This window comes from Anser brachyrhynchus (genome assembly GCF_964034855.1).
Source record: "Anser brachyrhynchus genome assembly, chromosome: 3".
Taxonomy (NCBI): domain Eukaryota; kingdom Metazoa; phylum Chordata; class Aves; order Anseriformes; family Anatidae; genus Anser; species Anser brachyrhynchus.
In genome coordinates, this window is record NC_137696.1 from 83,512,846 (window position 1) to 83,536,796 (window position 23,951).

The 23,951-nt window shown below is 39.1% G+C and overlaps 1 protein-coding gene across 5 annotated transcripts in view; it reads right to left on the bottom strand.

The window, feature by feature from the left end:
• Positions 1–8,696: 8,696 nt before the first annotated feature.
• FHL5 (four and a half LIM domains 5) overlaps positions 8,697–23,951 on the bottom strand; it is a 29,169-nt gene continuing 13,914 nt past the window's right edge. For 3 of the 5 annotated variants that reach the window (XM_080585965.1, XM_080585963.1, XM_080585962.1), the window contains 5 exons: positions 19,750–19,931; positions 17,174–17,348; positions 14,885–15,054; positions 11,389–11,575; positions 8,697–10,364 (listed from right to left, as the gene is read on the bottom strand). In XM_080585965.1, coding sequence (XP_080442091.1) covers positions 10,213–10,364; positions 11,389–11,575; positions 14,885–15,054; positions 17,174–17,348; positions 19,750–19,908 — 843 coding nt within the window. In that variant the 5' untranslated portion in view covers positions 19,909–19,931 and the 3' untranslated portion in view covers positions 8,697–10,212. Of the gene's footprint in view, positions 10,365–11,388; positions 11,576–14,884; positions 15,055–17,173; positions 17,349–19,749; positions 19,932–20,006; positions 20,083–20,122; positions 20,295–23,951 lie in introns of those variants that run through there. The other 2 variants (XM_080585964.1, XM_080585966.1) reach the window with 2 other exon arrangements.

The following is a 23,951-nucleotide window of genomic DNA, read 5'->3' on the forward strand; positions in this document are numbered from 1 at the left end:
TTGCATCATTTAAATATGAGGAAGTTTTGCTGTTAATACTGATCGATCCATTACTGTTGTTTTCCTATATTTCATTTCCTCCCTTTCACTTTTCTGTTACTATGCTTGTCAGTCTTAAAATGCTGTATGCATGTTTAATATTTGATATTCAGAGGAATTGCGCTTATACTTTTGATTTAATACTTATAAAGATTATTCTGATCAATAAAGCTGGAGCCAACAGACCTATTTGTTTTCTGCCTCATTGTGTTAGTTCTTACTGGATTTATTTTTCCATTACTATGTCTTTCTTTAGTTGCTTACACCATACCCTTGCATTTCAGGAGTTTTCATCCAGCTGTTACTAGTTATATCCACATTAGTACCCACCAGAGATATTGTTAAGGGCAGTCTATCTCTATTGTATCCAATCTTACAATAGAGTAAAGTAATCCTTCTTATCCTAGCAGTTCCTCCTGGAATACACCAACTGAGAGTTATTCTTGACAGTTTCTGTTCTATGTAATTTTAAAATTCCCATCTGGCCACATAGAAGAAACAGCAGAAAGCAGACATGTTTGAAAAGTTTCCCAGTTACTTGATAGCATCTATTATCCACCACCTCCGGAGTGCCCATGGGAACGTGGCATAAAAGTAGCTCTCAAGTTTGACCAGAAGTAGGCCATGACACTTACACTCCCATCAAAGGACTCACTGCCCCTTGACTTGCTGTTGTCCCAGTCTCTGGGTGTTCAGCAGCATTTCTACAAACCCATTTCTCTACTGCTCCTCAGGAGAGGGACAGTTTCCACCAGGGCCAGTCTCTGAAATCACAGTATTATTGGTAAAATCAATGAACGAGCTAAGTATCTTGCTTCCTATGTTTACTCTTCCAAGAAAACAAAGTAAATTGCTCAGAATACTGCAGTCAGCACAGTGATTAATAACCCTGACTGGGTACCACCATGCTGAAAGTGGCTGTAATGGTACAGGATGCCCTTGCAGTGATGTCTCAAGTAGAGAGAGGTTAACAATGTCCCTGCCCTGTGAACACCTGCAGAAGCAACCTTTCCTCTGGAAACTCTGCATCCTGACAAACCCACATCTGACTCTTAGATAGAGCTGATATAGTTAAAGGGTGACTGCATTCATCTGCTGCAGCTGCAAATGGACATTCAGGATTCCCCAGCTGAATAACTTGACTGTGGATGTTAGAGCTCTTCTCACGTGTTTGAGCCAATGAATATTTAATTACATCATGTCATATTAAAATACCTTTGGCAAGAAACACGGTGCTTTTCTTGTATGCAGGATGTACAAATTACCAAATAACCAAAACTGGATAGAGCAGATGCTAGGTTTTTGACATTCCTGGTGAGTGTGCTCACTGCTGCTCTCACGTCTAGAAGAGTGGTAATGCACAAACTTCCTTCTCTCAGGACTGTGCGTGCTTGAAGTACTTGGTAGAGTGCTTCAGTACCTTGGTAGAGCTTTCACAGCTTTGAATCTCAGCAGAAGACATTTGTGGCTTTCCTGTCATCTAAGTGGCTTTCCTGTCCTCTAAGTGGCTGGAAGTGAGTGCTATGACTTAGCCTATAACCTTTCCAGCAATATTTTCATCTGGATAATTTAGAAGCTCCTCCACTCAGACCAATGACTTCTGTGAATCCTGGTTTTTGTTTGTGCAGCCTCTCTGTGCCTCCCAAAAGGAAGCCTATCATAATTCCTCAGGACGGTGAGACCCTTACTATTTGAGTTGTGCAGCTCCTGCACAACTGCTCCAGGGTGGCTGGAGACAAACAGTGTCAGTGGTATGGTATTTCTCCACATCCATTGCAGAAGACAAGCTATTTAGCAGCCTTTACCTTTGCACTAACTGTCTGTTGGATATCACATTTGGAAGGAAAGCTTGTGCTGTTCTGCTAGATGGTATATTCTTGCTTTAGGCAGTATGAAAGTGTCCTCCTGGTTCCCTTCCCTTGCTGTGAGTCTTCTGTTTGCTATAGATTCAAACCCCTGCTTTCTGAGGGCTCCCACTGGAAGTCAGTAAGTGTGAGGGGTGGAACAGGGATGTGACTTTGCTTCCCTCCCATGAGGAAATGGTGACTGTTTTTGTACCAGGAATGCAGCTGACTACTTGAGCCTCTGGGCAAAGGGGAAGTAAGGCAGGAATCATGTTAAACCTCAATTCCTCTTTAATAGTTCTGGCAGTTTTAAGTTACTGTTGTTTAACTGTCAAGCTGCAGTTGCAGCTGAATTTCTGCCCTTGACCATTGCTTTTCGTCACACAGGGTGACTTTAATTTCAGTAATGAAAACCAATTAGAAGCACATAAAAAACCAGTATCACAACCTTATGTTCTGCCTGAATCTTTTCTCTGCAGTAAACAGTCCCGTGGCTTGCTTTCTGATGGAAAAAACTCCGTGTTCCTGAAACAGCTCTGTGGAAATCAGTGGGGGTCACTTAAGGGGAGGAAGACAGTTGGGTGTCGTGCACCTCCCATGCTTGTCTCTGACTGCGGTACATAAATCTGCAAAATAAATAACACTGCAGTTGCTCAAAAAAGTGCAACGAGCCTGCATCCAGGCAGCTCACCCCTGCCTCAGACGTGAGGGCAACTTTTGTGGATGCTTGTGACTGCGATGGTTTACAGAGGTTGGCTGTTAATGCCAGTTTTTCCTGCGAGTGGCTGTAGGACAGGAGCATGTGCCATCTAGTGGGGGTTGGCAGGAGGGGCCCGTGGGCCCGAGGCACGGGCAGAAGGCAGAAATCCTGTTAATCCCACTTTAGACAAGGCTTGCAGGTCTTGGCGGTTTTCCAAAAATATGAAACGAGAATAAAAGCGACTAATCCTGGCTAATTTTGTTTAGGCTTTTCAGAGCTTGTCTCTGATCCCGGTGAGGAAATGCCAGAATTAGAGCTGTCCCTGCAGCTCTCCTGCACATCCAGGCAGACTTGGAGCCTTTGCGTGAAATGGTCTCTGAGATGCTTTTGCAGGGAAGCCATTCCCCATTGTCACCTGTGATCCTGGAGTGGATTGTGCCCTTGCGGTGAGCCCTGGCCTGTGCCTGGGCCTTGCAGCGCTGCTTGCTCTACAGCTGAATGCCTGGCCAATACAGGAAGCTTTCCGCTGAGGCTGGCCTTGTCAGGTTGGTAGTTACCTCAATTTTACAGCTGATGGCCTGGCATGCGTACCCAACCTAATATGCTTACAAGTGTATTGCACCAAGCACCTGGTATTACGCAGGGCTTTGTACAAGCAAGGCAGGCCTCTGGTGTAACCCGTGGATACTGGGGGCATGCAGCAGCTCTGCAAGGTGGGCAGCATGCTCCCCAGCACACCGCAGTGAGATGGGTGCAGCGCAGGCTGTATGAATTACCCACCATCACAGAAGTGGACCCTAAGGCAATTCTCCATGGGTAATTCAGTAATGTTGCCAAGACCCTTTGTTATCCTCCTGCAGCCCCCATCTGCACCATGCATTTGCTTTTCAGGAAATGCATGTGCAATTTGTTAATGCAGAAGAGATCTAACTGGACCAAGTGGATCTTTGCAGGGATGGCACGAGGCATCTCCATGAGGTAAAGTTTCCTTTTTGTCGTCAGTTAGGTTCTCGAACCAAAATCAAGTGAAGCACACGACCTGCTCAATGAAAAGGTTCAGGGTTCTTTAGTATACTGCAAACATTTTATATATTTTTTTCACTTGCTTTGTTTTGTAAAATGGTAATATCATTTTGACTGAAATCTTCTAGAGATGAAAAAGGGAAAGAGGAGAACAGGAGCTGGCCTGAGAAAGCTTGGTAAAGAGCTCAACAAAAAGCATTTCACTTTGAGAGTGTTTCATAGGCAAATAGAAACATGCTTTAAATTGAAGATCTCAGTAAACAGTACCACATATGGTCCAGAAAAAAATAAAAAATCAGTCAGGGTGGGTTTACCTTTCAGTGAGTTATGAGTTAAGATTGCAATAAGGATTTTGTAGAAATTAAAAAACAAAACAAAACAAAACAAAAAAAAACACAAGCTAACAAGGAATAAGTTGGCTATCATGAGAAAGCCAGGACATTCAAGAGTTAAAGGTTAAAGAAATCCAAATGTTTAAAAACATTGGAAGGTGATATTCAGGTGACCTAATTTGTCACTTCTCCAAGATGGCATGAGGACAGGCCCCCAACAGGAGACTGGTGTCCTAAGGACTGTCCTGTGTCACATGCTCACAGAGAACATGCTGGGCTACCATTTACATTTAGGTTACAGATTTATTACTAGTTTCTATATTACTTGGGGAAGGTGCTATTAGCAACCTTTTACAGCCATCTGCTTTCATAGCCATAAATTTCTACTCTGATTGCAGCCCTTCCAATGAAAATGTTTGACTAAGGGCATGATTTACTTTTATTATAAATAAAGAGCTTGTTTGCAAGAAATTAGTCCTTTTTTTTTTTTTTTCCTTTTAGAAACAAGAACGGCAAAAATGAATTTCATCAGAACTAGATAAAAACATTTACAGGATTTTGCACTTTTTTTAGTCTGTGCTCAGGTGGGAAATATGATTTTTTATTTTTTGATAATTAGTCTAGCAAAATCTGACCCCAAGTCTAAGGTGAAGATAGAGATGGCTAAATGAGGATCTTGTTAATATGCCTACCTCAGGCAAGCCTTTAATATAAAATTACTCTAAGCTAAACACTGGGGTTCAAATATAAGCAACTGTCTGAGGCTGTTTGGATTTTGTTACCTCCTGCTGGGGCAGTGCTCTATTTAATAACTCACCCAGGAAAGGTTTGAGACTGGCCTTTGAGCCAGACTGAGATTCTTTCCCAGTGAACTGCTCTTCTGGTCATGTGTGGACATTATGTGAATACACCTGAGGAGTACCAGGACGTGAGCAGTTGGGTGAGCAAGAACAAGTGACTTGAGCAGAAGCTGAGGTGCTTGAGTGAAATATTTGAATCCCTCAAAACCTGCTCTGTTTTTTAGTGTACCTCTGTACCTGTGCCCAGTTTATAGGCAGGAACCGAGTGTTTGTTGTTTTAATGTGATGTGTCCTCAAAGCCTCATGCAGACTAAGCATGAAAGGGATTCGTGGCTCCTGCTTTTCAGGAATGTGGTGATAATGCAGCCTCTTGCATGCAGTAACTTAGCAGTTCAGGTAGTGCTAACAAAAATCTGCAGTGAATGAGATGAGCATCTTGAATATCTTACTGGAGAGGACAGTGAAAGACTTAGAGCAGAGGCACAAGCTGATAAAACCAGATACATTATATCCAAGACAGAGATAGGGTTCATTAGCTTGGATGTAATGCTGTACAATGGTTGTCCTTCTGACATTGAGTTAGTTTGCATTGAACAGATCCAGCTTCTTACGTGACATATTTGCTCACCATTGGGGATATTTGTGTGGCTGTGCTGTAAGGATGTTGCTATCTGGTCTTGTCTTCAGGGAGCCCCAGTAAGAACTCAGTTTAAAAATGCAGGATGTGGGAAGGAAACCGATACATGGGGCTGGAATGACCCTGTCCCAGGGGTACTCCGGGTGTTTCAGCAATTCCTAAACATTTTTTTTTTTTGACAATTCTTGCAAACAACTATTCACTTTAATCAGGTACTTGATTGACAGATGTCCCCTGCACTATTGAGTAAAAGATATCAGGGGAAATGAAGGCCAGTTGCATTTGTCAGTAAATCCAGAGGAGCAGAAAGGTAAGCCTACAGAAATATTGAAATGGATATTATTGGACACACATTCTCTCTAACATGCCAAGAAAAGCTTACTAATTCAGGCCAAAGCAGATAATAATATCCCTAGACCTTCCACTGCAGCCACCTATTGCCAATTGCATAACACCCCTGCAGTACGATCACTGCAGCCATATCTGTCCTCCAAAGGTCTTATTGCCCTCTTGTACCTCAAAATACTTGTACCTTGTACATCTGGATGTGATGGTCTGAAACTTCGGTTTAGAAATAGTAGTCTGTAACCTCTCTAGGTGTTTTGTTTTTTGATTTAAGTTGCCAGGTTTCCTGTGACTCAGTCCTTTAAAAATTTGGTAATTTGAGGGTGAAGAAGCGTGCAGGCATACACATACATTCTCTATGAGATATTATTAACAAGAATGTAGAGGATTTATTGCAGCATGGTTGATTTGTAAACAAGTTTGTTCTGGGTATGGGCTTGAATTCCATCCAACATTTTTGTTTACAGAAATGATCTCCCAGCTTCCACTCAGGCAGTCAGTTAACATCACTTTCTTTCAGCTATTGATATCTGTCATTGTATAAATGTCACTGTTGCTTTTACTTGTCATCCTAAAATACAATATGCTGCTCTAGATCCATTCTGTTAAATGAAGTGTGTTTCACAAAAACTTTGACCAGGTGCTGAAACTGATGGTAAAGTCAATGGGGTCTAAACAACAGGTTCCTCTCTTTCTGTTGTGATGAGGCCCATGAACAGTTTGAAACAACAGGCCCAGAAGATCTCACAAAAGCTTGCTGCTCCCCCTCTAATGCACCTGGGGCTGGACCAAGCCACTCTTAGCATCAACAAGACCTGGGACAATATCTACTGGTAGACTACAACAACCAGTTGATCATGCATGTGCTGAAATACTGAAAAAAAAACTACACTGTGATGTGACACCTACTTCACTGATGTGGCCAGACTATGCTATTGCTCTTCCCCAGTCTAGGCTCACATATCTTCTTTCCAGAAAACCAGGGGACAAGGGCACAAGAGAATGGAGGATGTCTAGCTGTTTTCATCCTACTTGTAAGTCATGGGTCTGGAGCATGTGCCTTGGCCTGGAAATGCTGGGAATTGATCCCGCATTCCATAGCTAAGTTACGGCATGTGTGCATTGCCTGCAACAGCATCTGCTGAAAACATGCCTGGATTTTAAAAGTAGTAGTCCAAGGAAAGACTGACAACTTCCTCTCACTGCATGAACTTGTCTGAGAGTGAAAAATGTGACATTCAGAAATATGGGTAGATAAGGGTCACTTGGTGATAATACTGCAGGGCTTGTCTGTATATTTTAAGCATGTTCTTTCTGGGTGTTCTTTCAGGATTAGGCAGTGATTGTAGAACCTCACCCTTAAGCACTGAGGGTGGTAATAGGGCACCTACTTCAGTCTTAAGAAGTTAGTCCCAAATGACAGTCTCCCTCCTGCTCCCCTGAGGCAACTGTGAGTACAGCAGCATGTGATCAGGACATCAGAGACACCACTGTACCTTGGGATAATTTAGCTTAACCATAACAAAAGCAGGGTGATTACCTTAGAGCTAGGCAGCTGGGAAAGAACTAGATATATCTGAAAATAAAACAGTACAATGTTAAAGAAAAGCACAACATTAACAAAAACAAATTGACCTACCAAAAAATAAATCCTTCAAACATCCATCCTCTGAGGTTCATTAAACAAAATTGAATTGCATTGGAGTCTGTACGCTGATCATCCTGCAGTAAATCAAATGTTAGCAACAAGAACTGAAGCTGACCATCTGGCTATTTTGCCCAGTGCTTTGCTATCCCAGGCACTCATGCTGTATCTGCTGTTAAATGCAATGATCAAAAAACACTTAAAACTGTCCACATAGCTCTTCACCCTTGGTTCCAGGTTCACCTCCAAGCCTCACCATTACTTAGTAGCAGCCTTCTAATTTCCAGTTTCCAATCATGAGAAATTTGCTTTCCTTGTTCTTGAGCCAAATATAGTCTCTTGACTTACAGCAGCCTTCTTGTCCCCTCCATGATCTATGGTCGTCCACAGAGATATGTGGTTTATTCTTGTAGCCCTTCTAGGCTCCTATTCAAGTTGGATTTCACCTACCATGAGCAGAGGCGACCCAAATTGTGCAGAGTATTACTGTATTTATGTTTGGACATCAGTAGCCGGTGACAGAGACTAGGAAATACCAATCTAATATGTAATATAACATTTATTCCAACTATTTATAGCAATCACATTTACTTCTTTTTATTACTCTGAAGTGAAAATGCTCAGTTTCAGATTTGACTGTAGTGTATTTACTGCAGGAGAGATAAATAATTCAGTTGGTATTTCTAAAAATATAATTGGTTGATGAGTCAGAACAGAATTTCATTTTCATAAATGTTAAGGCTAGAAGATTGGGATTATCGTGATCAATGTGTGTGATCTGTGACTCTGCCATGTCTTAAGACTCTGCCTGATAATTCCTGTGTCACTTCATAATTAAGCTAGAACATTGCTCAGACAAGACCGAATAAAGGGCCTGAGCCACATTCTTGCAATTTGCTGAATGTTATTTCACACAACAAAAATAAAAGGTATGCCCCACAAACATGGCTGCATTTGATGATTCATCATTTTCATTTCAAAATTTAAGACCATTAACATTTACTAATGGGATAATTTCCAATAGTTCAGTATACATTTTTCAAGCATCATACATAACCGTGCACCACTATATATGTGTATATGTGTGTGTGTGTATATATATGTATTTATTTCTATATATATACACACCATTTCTTAAGGCAATGAAACCTATTTCTATATATGGGAATCCAAGTCTTACCAAGAACCTGTATCAGCCATGTGCAATGTGAAAATAGAAAAGGAAGCAGCTGGGATTAAATGAAAAGGCATAAACCAATCAAAATCCAAACTCCAATAAAAGTTGTTGTGAAAGAAGAAGCTGGAAAAAAAAAACAAAAATGAACAACACGTAGAGCAAAAGATCAATATTTTATTGACTGGAAAACAGACTGCTATGTACTTGTTGGTCAGTCATTATCCATATTGATTTTACGCCACTGCAGTTCAGCTCTGCCTTACCTATGCTCACATGCTCTTTTTTTTCCTGCCTTTTACAGTTAAAGTAGTGTCTGTCTTCAATATGAATAAAGCCCTCTCAAGTCAGCCAAAAAATTGTAAGCAATTAACATCAGGGTCTAAAGGACAATGCATGGTTTTAAAACATGTGAGATGAGGAATAAAACAGTGCTGGGCGGTGCAGAACCACTGCACCATTCACCATGGCCTGGTAGATACTGCAACATGAGTCAGACCGTTGTAACATACAGTATGAAACAAGGAAGAGAAGAAATGCTCGTAACTCAGTTCTAGATGACCTTTAATAACAGACAATTGAGCAACGGTCAGCAAGCAGGTATAACCTTCTCAAAGCCAGCTACCTAGAAATGAATACCTTGTACTACAAGCGAGGACTGCCTAGCTTGCAATGGCAACATTACAAATTCTTGACATAATATTGGCAAATGCACGTGGCACATGACAAAATGAATCAGGTATTGGCTCTGAAGAGCTTATAGCCTGCTACCGACAAGCATGCGTTTACAAGAAAAGGAGCAGACTGAATAAAAGACAGCAGTGTGGAAACGTCAAGGTCTTTAAGTGTCTTGATTGCTGGCAAATGGGTTTTGTGGGGAGGAAGAGTGCAAAGTACAACTGTAAGCGGACAACTGTGATTTGGTTCTTGTCTCTACTAATAAAAAATATATTTTAAGTATGTATTTGAAGGTCCAATGAAGACAATGGAGACAGTTTTAAGGTGTATTAGCTATGGAAAACTGTACATTAGCACTATCAAATATTGGGAAATGCTTACCTCTTACAAAATATGGTTTTATTTATGTTCTAAAATATTTATACCTAAAGAACTAAGTAAAATTAACCACTTTTGGGAGAGGACCCATCACTCAGTCTTTTGGATGACTAAAGTCATGGGAAACTTATTTTTCTGAGAAGCAATCTCAGTAAGGATAGAAAAAAAAACTTTTATCCCTTTATCTGGCACTAGAGTTGACTTCTCTGACTTAGTGTCTCTTTGTGTACACCTATGTTCTCTTTGTTAGGAGAGCTAATGCCTCATCATTACTTGTATGCCATACAGACTTTTCATACTTCTTGGTTCATGGGAGATGAAATGTAAATTTTTAAGCTTCTAACAGCAGAGTGCAGTATGTTACAAGGAAAACATACTGTAGTTATATTTTAAATATATACTAATATTTTCTGCAGTTTTCTTAGCCAGTATGTGGCTATTTATTATTATTATATTTTTAACAAACAGTTTAGAACTATGATAGAATTAAACTGCTGTTTGAAAATTATGTGAATGATTAAATAAGTGGTATGCTGTTTAGATAATTTTCTTATTGCAAGTAACAAAGCATATGGTTAAAGAGTGAGAATAATGCATCTGGATAGCTCTCCACAGAACTATGAAGCTGAGCCACATTCATTACAAAGGACATCATCCTGCTTAGTGAGGAATTCTTCGCCCACCAATGAGACAGAGCATTTTGCACAGTTAAAGCATTCCCCATGCCACTGGCGCTCTTCAAATGAGATAAACTTGGCACCTCCAAGAGCTGAAAAAGATTATGAGAATGAAGATGTGAATCCAGTATTTCTGGACATGGTTCAGAAATGCAACAGATTGTTTTCTGATGTATGATCATGTTGTTATTCATATAAGCAAACAAATTAATGAAAAAAAATCCATAGTCTGAAATGCCCTTCGTTAGCTGAATTGAAAAACAAAAACAAACAAACAACAGAAAAACAAACCAAAAAAAAACCCCAAACAAAACAAAACAACAACAACAAAAAAAACCCACAACCAACCACTTTAAGATAATGAGACAAAATAATAGTGAGATAGTGGGAAATATTTTAAGTAAAGCCATAAGTCACTTGATTGTTTTCATATCCCATTATGAACTCTGAATGGGACAGGTTTATCAGAATGGCCATTAAGATTTGCAGATCTTTCCAAGAAATGCTCATGAAAATTATTTGCAGTGCATAGATACATATAGTTTCTATACAACACTGAGTGAAATTTAATTACTTTCACCAAGTATCTTCAAGACAGTGTCTTTGGGAAATTTCCAGATCATGGAGTTTCCAGACCATGGAAGTACACAAGGATGCATACAATAGAGCTTTGTTATGTTTGGCAAGCTCTCTAACTTGACAGGTGTGCCTTACCAGCAGGCAGTTACCTCACATCCAATTTTATCACATTTGTATTTAAAAACAAAGGCAAACCAATTACAGCCATGAGGGACTTGTTTGTATTGGCTGAAGAGGAGCCAAAAATGCCTTTTCCTATATTCCCGGGGATGATTTTTAGTGCATAAAGTGCTAAGTCAAACGATGGGAGAATGTTTGGTAAATAAAAGAGCACAGGAGTCAGGGAATACATGTGATCTGTATGTCCTAGCACGACATGTTGCATTTGACAGAGAGGGGGTCTCGCCAGTACCTAGCTCCCTCAGTCTTTAATTATGATGGGACTATTTTTAATGCCATTTTCTAAGGTAAAGATCCGATTTGAGAGGAGACTGATGATTCCTCAGTGTCTAGTCCCTTCTAAAAGATAAGACTCACCTGTAATAGGTTTCTTGCAAGCAGTACACTTCTCAGCATAAAATTTGCTGTAACAGTCTACACAGTACGGATACTCATCTTTGGAAATAAACCTTTGTCCAGACAGCTGAGTTTTACATCCAGCACAGACAAAGCATTCTTTATGCCAAGGCTGGTCATGGTAGGTCACTCCCCCAGAAGTTATTACCTAACATATTGATAAAAAAGGACAGAGCAATAAAACAAAGGCATGAATCATGAAGGATTATCAAGTGTTTCGTAAGTCCTTCCACTTGTTTTCTCTCTTGCAGTATGCACAAGTGAAGAGAGAGACAGTATGGTCATGTCAACTGTTTTTCATCGGGAAAACTTGACTAAGACCTCATCTGGAAACTTGACTAATTGCAGCTGATCTGAATATTCCAGTGTTTTATTTTTATTTATTTTTATTTTTATTCTTGGTTTCCCATCACAGAATAAACTTATGTTTTGTAATAAACAGGTCAGCTTGTTATGAAATTTTTCTCTTACCCATCTGGGTAATGGCTGAGCATCAGACATACTCTCAGTGCAACACTTCTCAGTGATGGACAGTGGCTGATAGAAATGACGATGAGAATAGGACTAATCTCCAACTGGAATCGACATTTTGCTGTCTCAAAATTGAAGCAGCATTTTAAGTAGGAGGAAAAAGACAGTAAAGAAGCAGAAATGAGACAGAAAGGAGATCTACATTGTCAGAAGAAGGAAAAATAGTGTTTGTCACTGTCATCAAATTTCCATTCCCTGCAACTCACTCATGGCTCTACACTGGTTATTTCTGAAGAAGGAAATTTCCAGTTGCTCTAAGGCTTCCATATGTGCAGTAAAGAGTAGGTTTCAGAGAAGTTTTGAGGGACTGTATAAAGGAATTTCTCTAGAAATAAAGATGAGCTCTAAGATGGTGTTTCTACTGCCAAGACACGTATATAACAGTAAATGAATGAATGAGTGAGTGAATGAGTGAGTGAATTACTGTAGTTGGAACAGGAGAAGAAAGAGTTGGAGAAACTTAATTAAATAAAAATAAAGGCACCATGAAAAGTTGCTGGGAAATACAGCTTCAGGAAAATAAACAATTATACTGGGTGATGTCAGGCAATAAAAAATTTAAGTGGTTCCCGATCCTCTTAGTATTCTAGTATTGGGCTACAATAAGAGTTAATTTGTCTTTCCATTAAAATCTCAAAATTTCAAATGTTTTTTCTCTGGCACAGAACTGAAGACTTTAGCAAGTCAGTCTCTTTGAGCTCACTTATTTATGGAAACTGATGCAGTTTTATTCAGTAAAATTGTTTTAGTATGTATGTAGTCTATTTGCATTCCTATAATTTTTAAGAAGCAAATTCTGATTATTTCATATAAATGCTGTTAACCTCAATTTCTCTAATAAATATGGAGCAGAATTACTATATTTGTCATGTGATCATTTAATGCAAATAAATGGCTAGATATAGAGGCATAGGAATATCTAGAGGTATTTTCTAAAGTTTAACTATTGAAGAAAAAACAGGAAGCAGGCTTTGCTTAAATTAAAGTGTTTTGTTAGAGGTAGAAGTTTACAGCTAAACAGTAAATAAATTTAGAAATTATAAGTCATTTGAAGTGAAAAAAATATTTTTTGCCTCCAGAGTGGTAGAGATACTAAAGAATAAGTGAATTTCTACTATAAAAAGCAGATTAAAACATTTGTTAGACAGCAGTATCCCACCAGAATAATGCAATACTTCAATTGTTTTCACCACCCGGAGACAATTTTAAAACATGAGAAATTTAGGGAGGGAAAAATTTATTTATTTGTATTTGGGGGAAGAAAGAAAAACTCTTTTAAAATAACAGGCTTTCTGGTAACAACAGGGGAAGCCTCACGTATTGAAACAGTGGGACTCTTGACTTGTATTATCACAACTAAATATTACTTAATCTGATTATTGCCTGATACATTTCAAGAGAAAACGATGTATGACCTTGAACACTTTTGTCAACTTAGGTGGCTGATTTTGCATGTGAATACATCTGACAAACGTAAAGGGAGGCATATTTATCAAGGCAAGGTCAGTTGTTATCAGGAACAAAGGGTTTTAAACAACTTTCTGTAAAATTTCAACCTTTGTTAAAAATCACAACTAATAACGACAAAAAAAAATCAAAGTATTTGTTTTTGTCAATAAATATGTTACAAATATAATCAGGCTTATATAAATATTAGCTAGAAGATGGCAAACACTGTCACAGTTAGTTTTCATTGTCCAATATCAATACGAAAAGGAAGACTTAGCTCTTCCTATGATCCAGCATCTTCCCCCATGAGCAATACTGCTCCACTAAGGAGCACAGGCATCTTTGTTATGGCTTTAAAGTTAGGTGGTATGATACCCTCATTATATCCTATTTCTCCAGTGTTAGGAAACCTAGTATCTTGATATAACTTTGCTGTCAGGAAAAGAATTAATGTCTTCCACAGAAGTAGTTATTTAAAATACAGCACTGTTTCCCATAGATCCTGAATTACTATGAACAAGTCACTAAACAGAGAGACACCGTTCTTTTGTTACAAACGCACATCTCCTTTTTTATCATTTACCTCTGCTATTCCCCAGGTTTGTCTTACTGAGCTATCTAAACATACCACAATCTCTGGTGTATTTATTGCCATAATTTACACCCAACATTTCCATGAATTCTGGAAAGTTAATTAGCATTCCTATTCTATTGTTAAAAAACTGAAACAGAAAGGGAGGTACTAAAGCTTCCTAACTTCATCCATGTAACTAGGGCATCAAAGGTGGGAGCTTAAGCTCTTTATATACTTACAGGTGCTTTCCTAAATATATTGAGAGATCTACTGATGAAAAAAAAGACTAAAAGCTTCTAATTTAAGCATCCACATTAAATACTTAAAACAGGTGATATGAATACCTGTTAGTGAGACAAAGCAAGCTCCAGGTGCTCCTGAAAAGCAGCTAACAGCAATTATAAATTGTTGTTGTAGTTATATGCAATAAGAGTTCTGTTGATCTCAAGATCATTTTCCTCTGTTCCTCATCTGCTTTTAGAAAAGCATTTTAAAGCACTAAAAGCATTCTTTGTTGACAAAAAGTGTAACTAAATGGGGATAAAAAAAATACTTTGTTAAAGCTTGTTAAGTATATAGCCTGAACTTTCTTTCAGTTATGTGACTTGTCCTCATAATCTCTAATGTGTGAAGTGTTTTGTTTTTTTTTAAACTTTAGCTGTTTTCAGAAAAGAACTAATCTAAGAAGTCATGTGCTCTGCTGATATTCTCTTTTGCCCATTGTGACTTAAACTTCAGACTTCCAGATGAGAATGGAAGTAAGAATTTGCAGAGGTTATTTTAAGCCTGAACTTTAAAGATTGCAGAAAAAGCTGTTGGCATAGTTTTTGCTGTTGGACAATCTGGTCTTGACTTGACCAAAAATAACATGCCAGCACAGTGAAATTTCTCCATTGTAATTACCTTTTTGCAAGAGTAGCAATGGTGAGCAAATTGCTTCTCAAAACAGGGCACACAGTAATTCTCATTGTCTTTGGTGATCAATGGTTTTGTTCCCAGTGGCTGCCGGCAATACTGACAAACAAAACAGGATTCATGCCAAGAACTTCCCTTAAATTCCATCTTACGCGAACCTGCAAAAATCATCACAAACAATGTTCCCGAATACAGCCTTTTAACAGAAGTTTTAAATGTCAAGAAGACTCTTATTTTTAGTCCTTTTATCTCAGTGTCGTGTACCCAAAAAAATGCTTATTCTTAATGCCATACTTTCTAAGCGTATTTTATCTCTAAAACACATTCAATACTGTACAGTCACCTGGCAAAAGACATGCTAAGCTGTGATTTTTTTCAGTCCTTACCTATACGACTCTTTTAGGGTTACTGTTCTATGATACACTTCAGTTGTTCAGAGTTTTTCTCAGTGCAAGGACAGATGCAATTCCAAAAGGAAGTCACTTAGTTAAATGTCTGCCAGACGAGTTTCAGAGCTTTTAAGTTGTGTACAGGTGCATGGTACACCCTAATGTTGATGTGTAAGCCTAAGATATGTGCATATGTCTGAAAATGACTCTTTCAGTGACTATCCACCATAGCCAGTAGCATCAGACTCCCAAGAGAGGTGCCAGGCACTTTACCATCCTTTCCCTGGGAAGAAGAAAATTGCTGATATAACTGCTTAATCCTGGAACACTTGCTTCCTGGATTGTGGGCTTAGAGGAAAGAGAAACTACTGATGTACTTCAACATAAAAGGTTTGCAGCTTCCTCCTGGTGATCAGAAGGCTAAATTTGCTGTCTTTGCCTACTGGGTCTTTTCAATATACAGCTAGCAAAATGAAGAGGAAGAAGTCAATGATTAACAAGATAGAAACTTGTTAGCATCAGTTCTCTGTTTGCATTGTTATTCCTACCCTCAGCACTTGCTGTGAGGATTTAGTATCCTAGAGTCTAGGACAAAATCTACAAGGTGGGTGGATAAGGGTGAAAGGTGTTTATTTTGAGTTTCTCGCTGCTCTAATCTGCTAGTGATAGCCAGTACATTTCATTAATCTCCCTATGCTGAGTCTGTTTTGCCCATGACAATAATTGTTGAGTGATCTCCCTGTACTTATCTCAACCCTTGAGCCCTTTTCATTGTATTTTCTCCCCCTTTTTCTTTGAGGAGGGGAAGTATATTGCTACAAATACAACTGTAACCTGCAATGAAAAAGAAAATAAATTCAATAGTACTGGTACGTAGTTTTATCAACTCTACAGATTAAACCAGGACATGGGTAACCTAATATTTATATTAAGATGATAATTCTTCACAGCCTGGATCTTATTGTTTGGCGTTAATATGAAAAATAAACTCCCTGTGTTGCTGGTAAGTTTACTGATGTTCTTGGCCAGAGGTTCCCAAACTAGTAGTTATGAGGCCGTGGCACATAGCTTGCTGCTGGTATTTGGACCTGTATGTGTGATCTGTAAGAGGATGTAAGTATTGAGGGTTTCCAAAAGTTTGGGACCCACTTTCCTTGGCAGTCTACTCCATTTTGCTACATACATTGCTGTTGCTTCTCTTAGAGGCAGCCTCTGAAGAGGCAGCTTTAAGCAGTGTCTCTGGTGCATTAGCTTTACTGGTGTGGAGGTAATGAAAGACCTAGACAAACACAATCAAAAGCTGAGAAGCGGTTCAGTGGAAAGAGCAGAATTTTCAAAGTTGCTGATGTCAGGAACTAAACCCATTGTAAACACATCTGTATGTGTTTTTTAGTAAAAATGTTGATAATGATTTGAACATAAAACACCATGTTTTGACAATTAAAGCAAAATATATTTCTGAGGGAAAGAAATGGTTTATAAAGACTGTGAGCCAGGTCTGATACTCAAAGTCTTGCCAAGGCGACAGACAAAATGCAGATGTCTTGTCTAGCCCTGCACTCCTGCTAATGATCTCTGTTTGTCTACCTACACTCACAGTGGGATACACTTCCTAAGAACTGCAGGCAGAATCAAGGACTCAGCGTGAACACATCTTTTTCTATTTTGAACTCTAATATTCTTTATATGGATTCATAAGCCCTGCTAGTGCTAGACCTGAGGTGTTTGCCTTGCCTCTCTTTAATGCTGGGAGGGTACTACAAGAGAGAGATGCAGTCACCTGCAAGCTGTTTTGAATGTCAAGGACTTTGTAGGTAGGTTATTCGAGGATGTTATTTTAATTAAAAATGCAGTTCCATTTTTCAGGAAAGGGTCCCTGTTGTCTTACCAGGCATAATGGTCTTCTGACAGTGGAAACACTTAGATGAATACTCATTAGAGTAGCATTCAGTACACAGCAAGAGCTCATCCTTTGCAGCAAATGGTTTCTCCACCAGAGAGCGACTGCATTTGGCACAGTTGAAGCACCTCTCATGCCAGTGGCGGCCTTTGTAGGCCAGATCCTTGAAGAAAGTAAGTCCATGTTAATGAAGACATTTCTTTACAGTGTTCTTTTTGCTCAGCGGGGAGTGAAAAATGCAGAACATTGCAATGGCAACTCGAAGAGATTACAGTTGCATCTGTAGAAGGTGTGCTCAAAGGTGGTGTCAGTCCTCAAAGTGTCTGTGGTATTTTGTAGGGTATTTTGTAACTCTCTCGTACAGGACATTAGGATCTGCTTTGGCACAGGCAATTGAAGCAATTGTTCTTCCATGTGCAATATCAGAGCGATGTTTATATTGGAAGACCGATCATATATTTTTACAGTTGGCCTTCAAGGGAAAGCAAGTAATTAACATTTTTAATGTGCACAGGCCACCTGACAAGAAATGCATTCTCTGTAGACTTTTAAATAGAACTTCATGCATTTTTTAATGTTACTACTTTTTCTTCCAGCTGACTCTACATAACATTAAAGAAAGATCATATTATCGCAGAGAGCAAGCAATTAAAATCTCATTAATTGAGAACAAAATGATTCTTAGGAAGAGTATTAAAAAATCATTGCTTTTGTTTACACCTAATATAAGTCCTCCTAAAAAGCTGGCAGAAAGATGTTTGTTTAAGACTCAGCAGGCTTAGGAGATGAAAAAGCTAATAGTATATGTATGAGACCTCCACTAAGAATTCACAAAAAGAGCAAACACCAGATTTTATTTTTCCAAGGTTAAAAAAAAAACAAGGGAAAAATGCACCACCAAAAAAAAAAAAACTTAAAAAATAAACCAGACCCTTCCAGGTCTCCTTTATAAATAAGAAGCACAAAAGGGCACAAAGCCAATCTCATTTTTCTAGTTTGTCAGTTCCCCACCCCTTAAAATGCTAAAATGAGAAATGAAATACATACCAGGCTTCATTTTAGGAGGTGCTGAGTGCTTACCACTTTCATTTGCTTTAGTTAGCACCCTGAACCATTTAGGAAATGGGCTAACACCCCATGGCAGCCTGAGGCAAAGAATGGGTAAGATGGAAAGGAAGAGATCCAAGCTCTAGCACCTTGGCAGAAGTGGCAAAACCAGCTGTAGGCCTCTGTGGGCCACTTTTGCTGTGGCCCTCCTTTCATGTTATCTCTGATTTATTTTTTTCTCTCATTTTTTCCTTTCACTCAGTCAAAAGACTTTTGTTTGTTTGTTTGTTTGTTTGTTAATGATTTTTGATATCAGTGGTCTTGCCATTTAATTTTAAATTGTAAAAGTGGAGTTGTTGAGCGCAGAGTATAAGTTCTCCAGGTTACCCTGACTGGAGCTGCACGTAGAAGTTTGCAACTGAAAAACACTGGTGAATGTCTGAAAACTGTCATCATCCAAATTAGCGTTTTCCTTTGACTCCTTTATGGAACTGAGCTATATTCACATAATATACTTTGAAAACCATGAAATGTGTTGACCAGGGAGACCTTCCAAGAGGCTTATTTTATTAACTTTATGGCCCAGCATTCTTTGACACCGAGGGACATGGTTTAGTGATCAGACTCAGTAGGTCAGGTTGATGGTTGGACTGGATGCTCTTGAAGGTCTTTTACATTCTAAATGATTCTATGATTCTTTTATTTCAAAAGAACATAGACAAAATGAGCATTGGGAGAATGTGAGCAGTACATTCTGAACTCAGCAAAACCAAGGTGTTTTGACAGGTTTAATTTCAAATTAAAATTAAAAAAAAAAAAAAAAAGTGTCTGGCAGTAAATTGAATTAAAGAGTACTGGAAACCCTGTCAAAGGCCCCAAACGAATTCATATTATTAATTAATATTCTCAGAACCGGGAGAGGTGAGAGGAAAGTAAGTACAGAAATGCTGCCATTAATGTTTTCTCTGAGAGACAAGCAAAGTGGAATTAAGTTAAAATGAAAGTATATTTCACTTCCAAAAGACAGAGTGTATAAAATAAATATTATAAGCATTTCTTCTTTTCAGCTTGACATCTGTATGTCAACACCTGCAGTCAAAGTATTTTATAAAATAGTTGAAGTCAATTTTTCCAGTGCACGTCCCAGAAATTCTAAAGCTTCACTCAACCTGACCCACTGAATTCCATCGGCACCTTGCTGTTCCTCAAACTGTGGTGAGCACCTTCTGCTGGTGAGTGAGCAGAACTGAAGGATGGAATCCAGATGTGGTCCATGCGGACACCACAGCCTTAACATATGCTTGAAGTCAATGTATGTGCAGATTTCCTCACTTAGGAAAAACCATGGAGCTTTTTTATTCTGGGAAAATAGCTCTGCTGTATACATGTGTACAACTACTGTGCTTAGGTTTCTTCATCAGCACAGGAGTTTGCAGATGGACTGATATAGAATCCATGATTAAAAAAATGGGATTTGTGTGTAATCTAAGAAAAGACCAAGGAAGTTAAATCTTTACCTTAGAATCACACTCAATAGGTTTCTTGCACTCTTCACAGGGGTTGGCAAACAGGCTGTCATAACATGTGACACAGTAAGCGTTTTCTTCCCTTAATGCATACTTCCTTCCACGAAGAGATTGCAGGCAGTAATGACAATCTGTCTGATTGCTGGTCATTCTGGTGGGGCTTTCTGGGTGATCTGGAAAGATGGAAAAATCATGTAATTGAATGAATGGCAGTTTGCTTGCCCAGATAATAAGTAATGCTGCATTACCTGTGAAAGTCAGGATAGGTGTGTTTTAGTCCTTTGCAGTGCTCTGGATTTCTAATGCTGGGATGTTTTGTAATAAAATGGCAGTCTTTAATGACAAATAGTATATATTTTGTTACCTAAATAATGGGGAGCAAGAAGGTTACTTCAGCTTAGTTGAACGGTATTTATGCTGATAGGTCAGGTATGATGATCACGAAGGTGCTTTTGTGTTCTGTATATACAACTACCGATGTCACGAGCATTATGGATGCTGAATGGTGTGGCATGTTTTATTCAGAAATCAAGGAACTGAGGGAGAAATGAGAGTTCGAAAATTAATCAAACTGCCGTTAAAAGGCTGTAAAGAAATGTCAAGTACTTTTTGGTGTTCTCCTGGCTCTCCCTTGTCATTCCTGTTTTTCTGCTCATTCCTCTATTTTCAATGTGCTCCTCCCCACCCAAACCAACCAACCAACAAAACAGAAGGAAGACAAAGGACTCCAAGCTTTATGACTGTATTTTTGCATAATCCCAACTGTGCTGCTAATACTTGATGGCAGTGTAGGGTAATAAAAATACCCCTGGGTAGCAAAAGAGCAAAATATAAAAAGAAATAAACAAAATAAAATCCAAGCAAAATCATAACTCAAAGCAAGTTTCTTTTGTTGTTATTGGAAAAGACTGTTTTTTTCTTATATGTTTCTGTATTGCCAGGTTCCCTGTTGGCAGAGCCAAAACACTGAGATAGATGATATTTCTGTGCCAGCCAAGTGCAGGAAATACCACAAATCTATTGAGATCCAATTGTATGAGTTTCCCATCCTTCAGTTTTTCAGGCTAAAGAGGCTTGGATTAGTATCTGAACTTTAGCTGCTTATAGTTCTGTAACTGCTGAATGTTTTAAGGATTGTGGAGATGAAGACTTTTTTCAGTCATCTTGTTACTGGTTGAATTATCAGCACTTTGCTAAAATTGGGTCTTGATTCCTGGGAATGAAGGACGAAGAATCCAGAAAGTTCCCAGTGAAGCAAACCCAGAAACATCTGCTGGATTCATTGGATTGCAATCTTCATTAAACTCATCAGTGATTGTCACTGCATACAGTGCCAGCAATCATAAATTTTAGATTGAAAACAACTGGGGAAGGTCTCCTAAAATACTTACATATCAGTGACTTTGGGCAGCTGAAATCTTTTTACGCTGACTAATGGTGCAAGTTAGTTTATCTTAACCAGATGCAAGGCCTGATAGCAAGGAAGAGAAGCATATTAGAAACAGGATTTGAGGGAGCACTTACCACCACAGAGCTTACATCTAATCCATTTAGGAGAAGTCACTCATACTTGTTTTTATATATTCAATGGCTATCTTATATACATGGTTCAGATTTAAAAAAGCAATTAACTTTTTCTGAGTTTCTGGTTTGTGAGATGTAATCCAAACTGATAGCTTCAACTATGAGAAGGAACAGTTACTGGAGGTCTCCACTGGCAGTAATGCATAAAACCAGGAATTTATTAATCTATTCCTGGAGGGGCTGCAGTAAGCCTGTGGAAAAAGTGGCAGGGTGAGAGGCTATAATGCTTATCTCAGACCAAAAGTAATGACTTGTTCATTTGGCACAAGCTATGGAAAACTAGTTCCTGTAAATTGAAAATCTTTGGAGTTGAATTGATTTACTGTTTTTCTGACTGCCCTAAATCTTAGTGCTAGCCAAGACAGGGTGTAGTAAGGAAGTCAAATAATCTGTAACTCAGATCAGTGGGAAATGTGCTTTCTTAAAAATATTAAAGATGTGTTTTATGTGATATCCTTGGGATAATAGTATTTCCTTAAGATCAAAGAGAGCTTTGAGTGTGCAAAGAATGAACCAAAGTATGAGAGAAAATGACATCCATCATGCAATACATATAAAAACCAGGCACAGTACAGTAATTCAGTGTGTGATCCATACATAGTTGTCACTAAAACCAAAGTTAAATTTTGCTCATTTTCTTCTATATTGGGAAATTCTTCTAAATTGGTGGTTATAGAGACAGTCAAGAAGGAATGTTTGTGGTTGACTGGGCTCCACGTTAAAGGTCATAGGACAGGCTTGAAACTGGGTTTCAGGGGAAATTTCATTCCTTTTTTCGTGGGAGTTAGAATCATAGAATGGTTTGGATCGGAAGGGACATTAAAGATCATTTAATTCCAACCCCTCTGTCATGGGCAGGGAAACCTCCCACCAGACCAGGTTGCTCAAAGTCCCATCCAGCCTGGCCTTGAGCACCTCCAGGGATGGGGCATCCACAGCTTCTCTGGGCAACCTCTGCCAGTGCCTCACCACTCTCGTAGTAATGATTTTTTTTCTTTCCCACATCTGATCTAAATCTCCCCTCTTTTAGTTTAAAGCTGTTGCCCTTCGTCCTATCACTGCACTCCCTGATACAGTGTCCCTCCCCAGCTTTCCTGTAGGTTCTCTGTAGGTACTGGAAGTCTGCAATAAGGTCTCCCCCAGAGCCTTCTCTTCTCCAGGCTGAACAACCCCAACTCCCTCAGCCTGTCTTCATAGCAGAGGTGCTCCAGCCCCTTGATCATCCATGTGGCCCTCCTCTGGACTCATTCTAATACATACATGTCCTTCTTGTGCTGGGGTCCCTGGAGCTGAACATAGTTCTCCAGGTGGGGTCTCACAAGAGCAGAGCAGAGGGGGAGAATCACCTCCCTTGACCTGCTGGTCACACTGCTTTTGATGCAGCCCAGGATTCAGTTGGCTTTCTGGGCTGCAAGAGCACATTGATGGAATTATGTCAGTTATGAACTAGTCAGAGTTATGAAATGCCTCTGAGGATAACCCTGACCAGACTACCTTTCTGATTTCTTCTCTGTTGAATCAGTTCCTCAGCTTCCTAACAGAGTTTCACCTCAGCCTAAAAGTGGTGATGGTAAAATCCTAACAGGACATGTATGACAAACTTATCTATCACTTATAGTGGGTTGTGTTGCACAAAGCTCATCAAAAAATAGCTTCAGATATGTGCAGATACATTTTTTTTGTCGTTGTTCTAATGAATGTAATGAATGATAATAGGTTTTAACATTATTGAAAACTCTATACTGAACAATTTTGTTCAAAACATGGTTCTCTTGATTTTTTTCCCCGGGCCAGTCTGTTCCAGGAAGCCCAGGTTATGTGTTTGCACAAGACGCACTATTCTAATAGCTAAGAACTTCCAAATCTGTAATGTAGTTATCCTCTTTAAAACCTATATGAGTATGGTAACAAAGTCCTATTACTCTTGTTTTACAGATGACAGTGGTTGCTGGAGAACATAAAAAGAGTATCCCCAAGACCAGATTCGAAGGCAGAGGTACCCTTAGGCTGCTCCTCAAGTAAAGCCCTCAAGTCCTTGAAAGTTTTCTTCAGAAAGTGTTCAGAGTTTGACCATGATGAAATAAGACCATGTTTGGGTATGAAGCATAGATGGTATGGAAAAGAATGATTATTTTTTTGTAAATCCTTCGGCAAAGGTCTGGGTAATCTCTGTGAACTGCTTTTACCCTTAGACAATACAACAAAAAAGTGAATCTCGGCTCCGCCAACTCCACTTACCCTTGCTCCAGTAAGTAAATCACGTTACAAGCACCATGTAGTTAAGTAGAATGTTTTTCCTGTGCTTTGATCCCGATCTCTAGAGAAATGTGTTTACTTTAAGTTTGCTGGAAGCTAGACTCCGTGTTTTGAAGGTCAGTTCAGAAATCTCTGGAGGTCTGGTGCTATTCACTCTCATGGAATGAAATGCTGACTCCAGCATTCCAGCTGCTCACTTGCGCCCTAGGCACAGGGAGAGACTGCCATTTCTTCATTCCTTGGGAAAAGATGATTTTGTTATCTAGATTGGAGCAAAGCTAAAGTAGAGCTGATTTTTGTGTAGATAGTAGGCACAGTTATGCGATGCCATTTGTAGCATTAGGATACTCCTA